Source organism: Pollicipes pollicipes, unplaced genomic scaffold (assembly GCF_011947565.3).
Source record: "Pollicipes pollicipes isolate AB1234 unplaced genomic scaffold, Ppol_2.1 Scaffold_7262;HRSCAF=8765_pilon_pilon_pilon, whole genome shotgun sequence".
Classification (NCBI taxonomy): domain Eukaryota; kingdom Metazoa; phylum Arthropoda; class Thecostraca; order Pollicipedomorpha; family Pollicipedidae; genus Pollicipes; species Pollicipes pollicipes.
In genome coordinates, this window is record NW_023597055.1 from 3,682,909 (window position 1) to 3,697,149 (window position 14,241).

Sequence of the window (14,241 nt, forward strand, 5' to 3'; positions counted from 1 at the left end):
CGCAGCGTCACCGCGGCGCTGGGCACGTACCGCGCCTGCAACACCCACCGGTCGTGTCAAACTACACACGGACGATGAGCACTCAACGGAGGCACCGAGACTAAACACGCGCCGGTCTTGTCACACCACGAACGGAATGTCAAACGAGGAGCGCTAGACGGAGGTTCCGAGGCTGAACACGCGCTGGCTGTGTCTAACCATACACGGCCACGTCAAGCGAGGGCACTAGACGGAGGTACGGGGACTGTAACACACTCCAGCCGTGTCAAACCACGCACGGCCACGTCAAACGAGGAGAGCTAGACGGAGGTATGGGGATTGTAACACGCGCCAGCCATGTCAAACTACCCACGGCCACGTCAAACGGGGGGCACTAGACAGAGGTGTCGGGCTGGAACACGCGCCAGCCGTGTCACACCACGCACGGACACATAAAACGAGAAACATTAGACGAAGGTACCGAGACTGCAACACGCGCCAGCTGCGTCGAACCACACATGAACACGTCAAACGAGGAGCACTAGACGGAGGTACCGGGACTGTAATACGCGCTAGCCGTGTCATACCACACATGAACATGTCAAACGAGGAGCACTAGACGAAGGTACCGGGACTGTAAAGCGCGCCAACCGTGTCAAATCACGCACGGCCACGTCAAACGAGGAGCACTAGACGGAAGTATGGGGATTGTAACACGCGCCAGCCGTGTCACACCACGCACGGACACATGAAACGAGATACATTAGACGAAGGTACCGAGACTGCAACACGCGCCAGCTGTGTCAAACCACACATGAACACGCCAAACGAGGAGCTGCAGCTGGAGCTGGAGCTTCCAGCTGCAGCTGGAAACCAGACACCAGTGCGCCGTCGAGGCGGGTATCCACGCACACAGTGTTGCCGCTTTGAGATATAAAAATATCACTTGAGGATAAGACGGGGCAATTCTGCCATGGGTTCAGTGACTCACTCGCACCGTGCCGGCCCACACTGTTGACACCGTTCGCATCCTTCGCATCATTGTCGTTAGTACACGCCTTGATGAGGTCAGTGGGCTGCGACTTTCTACTCTCTGGACCTACAGCAGCCCCTTCCATGGGCTGCGTAGGCCCACTGGAGGGCAGGGAACGATTCCATGACGCCGCACTCACTCGGGGCTCAACGCCGACAGTCGCGTCCAGAATATCGTCGACCACCTCGTAGATCTTGCTCGCCGGCCTCGCGTTCTTCAGTATCACCCATGAACTTCACCTGAAAATCGCGAAACGAAACAGATTTGAACACACTGTCGCTCCATGCGCCACCTATACAACAGTGACGTCCACGATTTACCACCGGCGCCGCTGCCATGGAAACGCCACGGCCATGTGATGAACACAGCGCGGAAAACGCTCGGTTGCCAATAGTTCGGGTCAGGTGCTGGAGTCTGTGCTCGGTTTAACATCTGCACAATCAGAGGATGCTTGCAGGCACGCTGGTCATCACCTGATTACGGGAAACAGGCACGTGTTTTATCGCCTCACGAAATACTCTGGCAATCTGCTACCCATGTCATAATCAAACAGTGGAACGATCGAGAATGGCGTATTGAAGGCGCGCCGCTACCAGTCTTCATGAAAAAAAACACATTGAGTGTCCCTATCGGAATGCACGCCATCCTTCAAATCGGCCCACGGGCACACATCTCGAAATCATGCATCACAACGGGTGCAGTAATATACACGAGAATGTGCGGGCACATCGGTTCTGCGCAGATGGGCATGTGGGTGGCATTCCCTAACAAGACGAAGGACTGTCCGCCACTGGTGCTCATCCGAGGGGACTGCCGTTCGGGACTGAGGGCTGGGACTGCCGTTCGGGACTGAGGGCTGGGACTGCCGCTCGGGACTGAGGACCGAGGACGGCCGCTCGGGACTGAGGCTGAGGCCCCTCGGTGATGAGGACTGAGGGCTGCCGCTCGGAACTGAGGACTGCGGACGCCCATCGGGGCTGAGACTGCCGCTCGGGACTGAGGGCTGGGTCTGCCGTTCGGGACTGAGGACCGGGGGCTGCCGCTTGGGACTGAAGACTGAGGACGCCCCATCGGGCTAAGGACTGAGAACTACCGCTCAGCCGCACGCAGTCAGGTAAGGACACCAGCATCCCGAAACGACGCGGCTCGAGCCCGGCCAAGGCGAGGTCGACGGTGAGTCCGTTGCAAGAAAAACAGCTGGTGTCCGGACGCTTGGGAGGAAGTCACTGTGTGCCGAGTACATAAGGCATAGATTGTCAACATCGTGTTCGCTGAGGAACCTCAGCTACTCCAAATTTTGATTGGGTTTGAACAAGTTACGGTTCTTTTCACCACGTTTAACCATTTTAGAAGCATGGCATAACGGAAAGAGGTGAGTGGTGTGAACATTACTGAGACCCTTGCGGGAGACACTCGCTAGCGACCTGTTACTCTCCGCACAGGGGCTCTTCTCTGGAGATTGTGCGAGCGCCTGGCAGTCGCCACTTCAACCGTCTTTTGACCCACGGTCCGCAGCTTGCTCTACGAGGCGGTACGCTGCCGGGACGTATGGTATGACATTGATGAAGCCGGCGGGTGAGGGAAGCAGGACGAATGACAGCTTTAATACAGTGTCTCACCTTGAACTCGTCGCGGTAGTGTTCTCCGTATGAGGCTCGCACCTCCTCGCCCGCGGCGTCCCAGTCCTTCTTCACTGTGCCCTCCAGAACGCTCTCGGACAGGATCGGCGTGCTGCAACCGCGGAGACAATGTGACGTCATCGGGATGACTCGTGAACGGCATGCGTGTGACGTCATCACTCGCGATCGACGCGTATTGCGGCGTGACGTCATAGCTTGGATGCGTGAACGGCGCGGTATGAGACGTCATTGCTCTCCATCGACGAATCACACGGTGCAACGTCATCTCTTGGGGGCAAAACGATTCGTCGAACAGACTCCGGCGATTGCAGTGGAGGTGCAGGAGGCCTGGGGCACAGGTGCCAATGCCTGTGAGTTTGGCTCTGGCGTAATGGCCGGATGTTTTTGGCCCCAGAGCTAACGATTGCCGGCCGGGCTCTTAAGCAACCGCTAGAAAATTATAGCCGGGAATACGCTGTTCAGTGAAACGGTGCTTTCATCATTTAACAATTAATTCACAATTCGCGTTGCCACCTTACGAAGATTAGAACGTCCCGTTGTGGGCAGTTCGTCAACTAACTCAGACTGACGTGAGGACATCATCGCACTATCGCTGAGCGGCAGATCAACGAGCGTGACGGCACTGGCGGAATCACTTGGTAAACACACAGAAACATGGGGTTACAGGCGATCATGTCAGCGACTCGTGGCACCATCTTACTCAGGAATCAGTGCACTCCATATATCCATGTCGGTGAGGTTACCAGTTGACGTCGTTACACTACTGGCGAGAGAGTACAGGACTACTAGTACCACTAAATGGCGCCAGGTGCCACCGTCTGCGGTCGTCAAAGCGCCCAGAGGCGGCCATTCAAACCTGGGGAGGGCTGTTGCATGATTACATCATACTCCGAAAACGAGGCGCCGCAGGTCGACTTCAAACTCACTGAACAATACGAGAAGCTGCCATTCCTGCGGTGCCCGAGCCGCGGCAGTGTGACCAACACCTTGCCGGCCCCAAAACGCCAGCTGGAGGTCATGAACAGGACACACTACACCCCGCACAGGAGCGTGACACGTTCCTGAAGTCTCTCTCAAAACGCCGACTCCACCAGTCTGGGCCCGCTTTCTAGTCTCACGAGCTCGCCCGGTAGACAGCGGCTGGTCCACCTCCGTGGGCCGAGATTGCTAACCACCCGAGCCGCCTCGGCCGGGGCCGAAGGTGTCGACTCGACGCTGCGGGCCGCCGCCAACAAATACAGCGGCGTCCGGCCGCGGGCCACCTGCCGACGCTATTTCTGTGGTCACGCCGTCGGCGGCTCAAGTAGCTTGTTGACGGAACACGGAACGTGATCTGTGCTTTGGACTGGAGATGCAGTCCAGTAACGGCGCAGGAGATGCAGTCCAGTAACATCTGGAGCACGGCGCAGGAGATGCAGTCCAGTAACGCTCGGGGCCCGGCGCAGGAGATGCAGTCCAGTAACATCTGGAGCACGGCGCAGGAGATGCAGTCCAGTAACGCTCGGGGCCCGGCGCAGGAGATGCAGTCCAGTAACGCTCGGAGAGCGGCGCAGGAGATGCAGTCCAGTAACACCTGGAGCCCGGCGCAGGAGATGCAGTCCAGACACGCTCGGAGCCCGGCCTCAGGAGATGCAGTCCAGTAACAGCCTGGGCCCGGCGCAGGAGATGCAGTCCAGTAACATCTGGAGCTCGCGCAGGAGATGCAGTCCAGTAACGCTCGGAGCCCGGCGCAAGAGATGCAGTCCAACATCACCCGGAGCTCAGCGCAGGAGATGCAGTCCAATAACAACTGGAGTGCGGCCCAGGAGGTGCCGTTCAGTTACACCCGGAATGCGGCGCAAGAGATGCAGTCCAGTAACACCCGGAGCCTGACGCAGGAGATGCAGTCCAGTAACGCTCGGAGCCCGGCGCAGGAGATACAGCCCAGTTACACCCGGAGCCCGACGCAGAAGATGCAGTCCAGTAACGCTCGAAGTCCGGCTCAAGAGATGCTGTCGACCGCACGGGGGCTGCCGTCTGGCCGGTTTGTTGGTAGGCATTTGATTTTAAGGACAAGGGGCACGAATGGACAGGTACCGACTGAGCACGAAAGCTCCGTCTAAACTGAACAGCACACACTTCTAAGGGACAAAACGGACCGCCGCGCTGACACCAGAACCAACGGCGAAAAAGCGAGTGTTTACAAGAGCGTTCGCCACTTAATGAACAAGTGTTAAAAACGACTAACTTTCATTCCGCAAGCTCCCTGTCTCCAAATAGCGAGCAATTTAGGTTGACTGACGCGGCACCGTATGTGTGACTGACAGGGCGGAAGATATCGCTCCAGTCCTTCCCGCGCTACCCGTCTCGTGAACTCCCCATCAAGCTGCCGAATCAGCAGGACGGGGTGGTCTGAAGACGCTCATCTTCGCCCCAGCGCCAGCTGCGCTCGCCGGCGCTGACTCGCGCCAGCTCCGCGTGGACTGATCCACCTACCGGTAGGTGGACGGCTCCACCGTGTGGACGGAGATGTTGAACTTGTGCATCTCGCGACGCAGCCCGTCCGCGAACGAGATCGTAGCGTGCTTGGAGGCCGAGTAAGCTGACAGGCCCGGGATGGTGTACCGGCCTGAGGTCAAGGTGGGGTGGAGTCAGAGTCAGACCATAGCAAACAAGATGGCAAGTCAAGGCCGAGGTCAAGGTCAGACCGAGTTCAATTCAGGGCCACACCAGGCAAAGGGGATGGTGGCATGCTTAAAGACCGAGTAAGCTGACAAGTCCGGTATAGTGCACCGACCTGGGGTCAAGATTAGGCATCTCAAGGTCAGGGTCATCCAAGATCAGGTATGTGTCAGAGGGGTCATAACTGCCATTTGATGTAGCGTACGAGATAATGAAGCTGACAAGGTCACCTACGTATCAGGTCATTTGATCAGACTTAAGACAGGATCGGAGCGATGTAGGGAGGTCAATATAGAGGCAAGACTTGATCAGGGCCACCTCAGCCGGTATCCACAAACAGGGGTGCCACTTTATAAAATCGGTTGGGGGGGGGAGCGGAGCTCAGCTGAAAAGGCTGACCCAACCCACTCTCAAAATTTGATGTTTTCCCGCACTTCGGCCACTTTGCATCCTCGATGCTACAATTTATACCAAACTTTTTGCAATATTTCGTAGATTCAAAATTATGTTCCTGCAGAGGAATGACGCCCCATTTTAGGTTGATCTGAACTGCCTTTCTCAATTCAGCATGGGGGTAGCAGTCTCTCACGAAGTATATGAAGTGACGTCCCCGTCCATCAACTTTAAAAAAGAGGCGTAACAGTTTTGTAAACTGTAAGGCGCAGTTTAGTTCGCATCGTTTGAAAAGCAAGTCGATAATATGCGGTGGGCCGTTAACAAACGACAAATGTCGCATCCTTTGACGATGTTTGAGTTCATTTGAAAACACTCGCGGGTATGCAAGCGCTCTGTCAACTTCCACACGGTTCAAGGCATTCGCTTGATACACTCATCATCGCGTAACATCTGTACCGTACTGCTGCTGTCCAGCCGTTGTAAGCGTGCGCGCGGCAGCCGAACAGCTGACGCGTGGCACGAGGCCAAGCCAGCAGTGCCATGAGGCGCGTCAGCGGCTACGGCTCCCACCGACCCCCTCCCCCCCCCGCACACACACAGCGCTGCACTCGAAACGACGCGAGTCCGGATGCCTTGGAGCATGGCGACGGACGGCCGACGCGCCTGCCACCGGTTCTTGAGACGCAGCAGGTCATGTTGCAATGTTGCAGATCGTGTTTCAGCACGACACCACGTGCGGGCAGAGTGCAGTGCGGGACGGGCGCGTTTCGGGATCTGCCACCGACGGCTAGGCACGCGCTGAAGCTGTGCTCCCTGGAATCTGAGCCTTTAGGCTCAGGCAAACCTGCTCGCAAAAGCGCTTGGGCGTATTGCGAACAAACTGTTTCGTGGTGGTCTGGTGTAGATGGATGCGTGTTGTACTATTGTGATAGTTTGAAATGTTATGCAAGAAGTTGATAATAGGCAGCAGCATGCCATTTTTATACCCATTGCCCCTGAAAACAATTCTGGCCCTAAACACGAATTTGGTACGTAAATTACGAAACGACATCGAACGACTTCTGAAACTATGATTCCTCGGCTGAATGACCCAGTCACGGTGTGTGGTCTGTCCCTGTGACTGCCAGACCAGGCGCCCGAGCGTCAGCCGCGCCGCTCGGTCAGCGACCTGAGCTTGCCCTGACCTGACGTGGCCGGCAGGCGGCCGCGGCCTGACCTGACGCGACCGGCAGGTGGAGGTGGCCTGAGCTGACGCGACCGGCAGGTGGAAGTGGCCTGAGCTGACGTGACCGGCAGCTGGAAGTGACCTGACCTGACCTGACCTGACCTTGACCCTACCGACCGCAGTGGTGGTTACGCACCGCGGACACCGCGATGAAATTAAGTCGTTTATAGTGCGTGTCGTTGTGGGGCTTGAATCCAAACATGCTTAACCAAACCAACCGTGCTGTATAGGTCCTGAATAGCTTTGCGGAATGGGTGACTGATCGCCAGCGGCAATCGCTCCTGACCTGACATCAGTCTGACCTGGCCCGTGACCTGAGCTGACCTGCCAAGCTGGCGACGATCACCACCCGGCCCCCTGCGCCGTGCGCCCGCACCAGCGGCAGGAACGCCTTGGTGACGCGAATGGCGCCCAAGCAGTTGATCTCGAACAGACGCCGGTACATGTCCAGGGAGCACCACTCCACCTCCGAAATCGTGAAGACGCCCGCATTGTTCACCACCGCGTGCAGCTCTGAAACGGAGGCGGACACCGGTGACCTGTGACCTGTGACCTCTACCGAACGAAAGGTCGCGAGTTCGTTGCGGTACGCGGAATACTCAGAAGGCCCGCAGTGACGGTACGTTTCTGCCATGCGGTAATAGAGAACAAAATGAGCGAAAACGACGGCGGAAAACGGTGCGTGTCAGCCAAAAATGTTGCATGGATTTGCTGATCACTTCGAGGGAAAGTAAGCGGCAAAACGCTATTTTGACGATAGTTATTTTGATAATGGTAAATTATGGGTGGGATATAAGGCGTAGAGCACAGCTCATTTGGTCATAACCAAAGGAAGCAAAAAAAGGGCATAAACAAAACACCAACTATGCACAATATCATGGCACCATGCAAACCGATGTACGTGATATATATATATATATATATATATATATATATATATATATATATATATATATATAATGTATAATAACAATAATAATAGTAATTCGTGAATCGATTACTGTAGTCCCAAGTGTGTCAGTGCTCTGACGTATATGCGCTTGACAACTAACTGACGGCGCACACAGGCAACGCAAGTCAATATCTCGATCAATACCCTAACGGGGTGTGCGTGGAGTGGCAGGCCAATGCCGTGGCATATTTGTGGATGTAACTGTGTTTGTGGCCCCACTGGCGCACGGAAGATCACAGGAACACGTGGCTATTACTATGCGGCGTCATGAAATGATATTTATAGTACTACATATATATATATATATATATATATATATATATATATATAATAATATATATATATGCATATATATATATATACATAATCTCTCTCTCTCTCTCTCTCTCTCTCTCTCTCTCTCTCTCTCACTCTCCCTCTTATCGTAGGGGTACGTGGTCTGCGCGTGGTCTGTAACTGCAGGCGTCCAAGCGTCAATCTCGCTGATTCGTCAGCGCTCTGATCTGACCACGTGTTACCAAACGAGGCACTACAATCGCAGTTCCAGCAGCCACTCATGACTGCCCGCACACCCTGGCATTTCCGAGGGGAGCCAACCCCACGACAGATCATTACAAGCGGTCGTGCTACTTGGCTGACTCAAAGAGATCATTTGGTATTTCCGTTTCAGCATGGGAGGGTATTAAGGAACGCGAAATGCCTGTTGCACTGGCTGCCCCCAGGGTCTATGACTGACTTAACACACCGCCCTCGCTCTTGTGTGCACGCCAGGCGTGCGCCAGATGTCCTCGAGTGTGATCTCTAATGGAATAACTCTCGTAAACCATGCTTCACCTGACCCATTCCTGGACTCGCTAGACTTACCAGGCTCTTTTGATGAGCCTTTCCAGGACCCACCAGTACACATGAACAACACTAGACTCACTGGAAACATTCAAGGCTCAGTCATCATTCAGCAACATTTTCAGGCTCATCGCTAATTTTCAAGACAGGTATCCTTTGGAGCATTCTACACACACACGCACACACGCACGCACGCACGCACGCACGCACGCACGCACAGCACGCACGCACGCACGCACACACGCACGCACGCACGCACGCACGCACTCTTCGACCTTGGAGACCTAGGCATGCTCAAGGAGGGTGTCCCAGGCTTGCTGGCCTCCCCCAGGACTTACTGGTATCCTTGAGGAGGGCTCCCACGCGGACCACAGCGGCAGCCACCTGCTCCTGGCTGGTGACGTCACAGGCGACGACGGTCAGCGACGAGGAGCAGTCGCGCTGCAGGGTCCGCGCGCCCTCGCCGTCCGGAAACAGGCAGCCGGCGAACACGCGCAGCCCGAGAGCGTCCAGACGGCGCGCCACCGCGTGGCCGAAGCCCGTGTCACAGCCTGCGGTGCCGAGGAGTCAGCGACTGTCCGGTACGGCGGCGGGGGAGGTGCAGCAGAAGCCGTGAGGGACAGTGGAATCCAGCCTCAGGTGCGGGCGTGTGCCAGGACTGTCCGACACGGTAGCGGGGAAAACACGGCAGATGCCGTAAGAGGCAATGGAGTCACACACGTACACACACACACACACACACACACACACACACACACACACACACATATATATATATATATATATATATATATATATAAGTAATATAGTATATATACGGCAAGTAATATATATATATATATATATATATATATATATATATATATATATATATATATATATATATATTACTTGCCGCGCGTTTCACAGAACAACGGCTGCATCATCAGGCAAAATAACACACACGTGCAGTGTAAGCCATGACGGATTTAAAACGCCCACAGACAAATAAAAAATACCACCTATGTACATGCAATGACGCATGTGTGGTACACGAATGGCACGCCCAACTTTACAGACATATATCCTTTTATCACAATTTCTAACAGACATGATGAAGTCATGTCATCCAGCTTTGAACGTTTCTAAAATGTGAGGACTCTAAAATTATCAAATCCAGCTAGGAATAAGTATATTAAAATTTCAATGAATTTGCCAATGAACTAGCAGGCGTAGAGTTAAATGGTGACGTAATTTTGGCTATTTACAATATAGTTAGTTCATTCACTAACATATATTTACAAGAGACGATCGATATTTGTGTTAGAAGCCCATTTTCGGCAAACACTGATGCGATAGGAATAAGCATGAAATATTTCAGGTCCCTCCTCAAATTCGCTGTGACGAATTCGCTTTTTCAACTCCAATGGCAAGCTTTATGGACGGAAAGAGAGGGTGGGTATGGGTCTGACTTTGGGTCCAACGTGTGCTAAAACTTGTATGCGTAATTATGAAAAACTCTGGCATAGTTCCTGTTCGACCGAATTCTGCCCTTTCTCTTATCGCAGGCATGCTGACCATTGCTTTCGTCTTTTTAAGGACAGGTCTCACAATATTGTTTATTGATTTTTTTCTTAGAAATAGGCATCCAGGCACTAGATTGACGAAAGAAAAGAAGTCAGACAGCAAAATTACTTCTCTGGACGTCCTCATGTACAAAGACGGTAATCGTTTACGCACTTCGTTGTGCCGAACACCTACTGTCCCTGGACTGGGCACGAGTTTTTCAGTTTTGATTCCGGAATCATTAAAGCTTAGCTCAATATGGACGGCTATCTTTAGCGCATACTATCTTAGCTCTACTTATCAATTCTTTCATGCTGAAGTCGAGAGTTTAAAGGGGTGCTCCGGGAACAACAGTTTTGCCCTGTGTAGCATTCATCCTTTCATTTGTAGGTCCCCCGATTCTAGATATATTTCCTCGTCCAGGCCCTTTGAGGTTCCAAAACTCTTGAGGTTTGAGGTTCCAGGCCTTTAAGCGTCGGAGGGATAAATAACTTCACTTCATCACATCCATAAGAAATTGTTTTAAAATGATATATGTCCGTAGCATTGGGGGTTGTCGTATTTCATTGCGTGTGTATGTGTAGTATTTTCAATAGGGCGTTGCGAGTAATATAAGATCATAAGTTGATCAACGCATGTTAACATGAGTCATTTCTTAGTGAGGAAGCTACACACACACACACACACACACACACACACACACACACACACACACACACACACACACACACACACACACACACACACACACACACACACACACACACACACACACACACACACACACACACACACACACACAACACACACACCACACACACACACACACACACACACCACACACACACACACACACACACACACACACACACACACACACACACACACACACACACACACACACACACACACACACACACACACACACACACACACACACACACACACACCACACACACACCACACACACACACACACACACACACACACACACACACACACACACACACACACACACACACACACACACACACACACACACACACACACACACACACACACACACACACACACACACACACACACACACACACACACACACACACACACACACACACACACACACACACACGCACACATTGCATCTTGAACCGCAAGCAGCGGAATCAATGCCGAAAACAAGCCACGTCTCCCGCAGTCCGAATTGCGGCGGACCTTAAACGACGTTGTGACGAATGGCTACCGATTCACTTTCACACCGTCTTCCCCGTCGCTCAATCGCAATCCTGTCTCCCCCTCCCCCCCCCCCCCCTCTAACCCTTTCTTTAACGCCGCTGGATCACTCGGGTCCCGATACACACATATTCCTTTTACCGACCGTTGAACCAAGTGGAAACCTCAACTAGCCTAATAATGCAAAACATAACTGAAACAGAGTAGCCTAACGAAAGTAACTGCCCTTCTTGCATCCTTTGAATTTATCATGAAGAGGTGACCATTTATTTTGACGCATAATCGGAATCACACCTTTCACAATTATTAGTATCGTCTTTTGAAAGTGAAAACGATCCATCCTATCTCACTGATATTTTCAGATTCTTAGCAATGCGTTTAACGCTTAACGCTAAAACAGACTTGCGCAGTTCTGGCTCTGAATGCTCAAAAACGCGGCGTCATAAAGACATACCACGCGACATTACCACGTAGGACATAGTCAACCGATAAGTATGCACCGAGAGTTAAAAGTATCCCTTTTGAGTGGGTCCTTCACCGGCAAGAACGTAAAATAGCGTCTTTACAGACATCAAAAAGATATGGGACAAACGCATTGAAACAACTATCATTCAACGTCATCAGTGACAGTGACTCACCTGTCACAAATACAGCCTTGTCTGACCGATGGTCTATGACGTAACGGGGCAGAAATTGTCGCAGTGCATCAATGAAGAACGATGTGACCAGCAGGGCCAATAGGAACACAGCCAGCTCCTGAATCCATGGCCCAAACGCCGCCAGTCGAAGCACGGCGTACGTGGCTGACAATACGCCGACGTGCAGTGCCGTCTGGAGCCGAAACATGACTGCGGAGGGCGATCACAGATGGCAGCACGGGCGTTGTGCCGGTGACCTCCGGCAGCCTGTACCTCGCTGATGTGCTCCGCCTTTCAAAGATCTGAAATGAAAACGATGCTTCAAACCCTCAGATCAACTCGAGGTCGAGCTTTTTGCATGTTGAACGTGCTTCGATTTCTTGATGGCCTTTACTCGGATATTCAACGAATGCGCAACTTTGTCATTTTTTTGGTCGTTGACTTTCAACCTTCTACTGAAACACATTGCATGATTCCACGTCACGATGATTTTCCAAACAAAGTGAACTTTACCGCTATGTACATGCCAGCAGGTTCACTAGTTCATTACATACAAAGTTATCCAATATATCATGCTGAGATTATTTGTATTGTCACGTTCAATACAACTAATTCAAGGATCAGCCATGGTTGTTTTGCTTCTATCGAAAAGCGAGCACACATGGGAAAGTCCTATGACCAGCATCCGCTCTAATATGGAGATAGTTATCAGGCTACTCTCATCGATAGCAGCAACTCGTCACTGACGAAGATTGCAAACCAAGTTTTTCCTAGACTCGTTCAATGCTAAGAAATCGCCCCATCCCTTACCCATACTTGACCTCTTTCTCTACCTTAGGTATTTTGGCGAAGTGCGAAATGACAAATACAATAGAGTGACGAGGACAACCTAGGCAGCGTTTGTATGAAGTAAGCGATTGATTCGCCATTGAGGCGATTTCGACACCTCAAGGTATACCATTTCAAGACGCTGTAAACCACCAAGCGCTTTCAGGGGTTGACAATTACCACGCGATTTTCGGAACGGTGTTATTGAGTGGAGCGGGCGGGGAATTGGCGGCCACCACGACATTCAGCGACAACGATCAAAAACATGTTTGGAAACGTCACCAACACCACTTGGCATTGGCAGAAAAGGCAGCATGCCGTTTGGACACGCCGACAACAAACACACCTTCCACAAAGTTGCAGCGGAGGCGCTTTTCCCGGCGTAAATCCACGCCCACTCTTCACTCGGTCTGAGGGCGTGGTGGATGTGCGAGCGGGGGGGGGGGGGGGGGGGGGGAGGGCGACCACACGCGTCTGTCCGGCACCGGGCGCCGATACCGACTGACACGATAAGGCCGGCTGTGCAGGCCGGCCGCCCGGCCAGATACGGCAAAGGCTTCCCCAGCGTGTCCCGGCGCGGCCGCCGCTGACGCAGGCCGTGACACTGTCCGGCTGGACAGTCAGCACTGTCCGGCCGCTGACGCAGGCCGTGACACTGTCCGGCTGGACAGTCAGCACTGTCCCGCCGCTGACGCAGGCCGTGGCACTGTCCGACTGGACAGTCAGCACTGTCCGGCCGCTGACGCAGGCCGTGACACTGTCCGGCTGGACAGTCAGCACTGTCCCGCCGCTGACGCAGGCCGTGACACTGTCCGGCTGGACAGACAGCACTGTCCCGCTAATGACGCAGCCCGTGCACTGTTCGGCTGGACAGACAGCACTGCCCCGCTAATGACGCAGCCCGTGCACTGTTCGGCTGGACAGACAGCACTGCCCCGCCGCTGACGCAGCCCGTGACACTGTCCGGCTGGACAGTCAGCACTGTCCCGCCGCTGACGCAGCCCGTGGCACTGTCTGGCCCGACAGACAGCACTGCCCAGCCGCTGACGCAGGCCGTGGCACCGTCCGGTCCGACAGACAGTCAGAATGCTAGCCCGCCCAAGCACTGTCCGGCCAGCCAGACAGGTGCCGTTCGCACAGCCAACCTTATCAGGTAGCGCTCGGAAGAGAAGACAACCAACGACACAGTCCAGCCTTGTGAAGTGGACCGAGTGGACTGGAGTGGAGCCGGACCTTCTGTAGTCGACTGTATCGTTCTGACGGGAACA

At 53.3% G+C, this 14,241-nt stretch overlaps 1 protein-coding gene across 1 annotated transcript in view; it reads right to left on the reverse strand.

The window, feature by feature from the left end:
* The window catches only part of LOC119114105 (17-beta-hydroxysteroid dehydrogenase type 6), a 94,100-nt gene that overhangs the window by 9,760 nt on the left and 70,099 nt on the right, over window positions 1-14,241 (reverse strand). The window contains exons 2-7 of the mRNA XM_037238322.1: window positions 12,146-12,447; window positions 9,068-9,280; window positions 7,259-7,447; window positions 5,128-5,260; window positions 2,632-2,743; window positions 1,197-1,251 (exon numbers count right to left, since the gene is read on the reverse strand). Of these exons, the coding sequence (XP_037094217.1) occupies window positions 1,197-1,251; window positions 2,632-2,743; window positions 5,128-5,260; window positions 7,259-7,447; window positions 9,068-9,280; window positions 12,146-12,353 (910 nt within the window). The 5' untranslated portion in view covers window positions 12,354-12,447. The remainder of the gene's footprint in view (window positions 1-1,196; window positions 1,252-2,631; window positions 2,744-5,127; window positions 5,261-7,258; window positions 7,448-9,067; window positions 9,281-12,145; window positions 12,448-14,241) is intronic.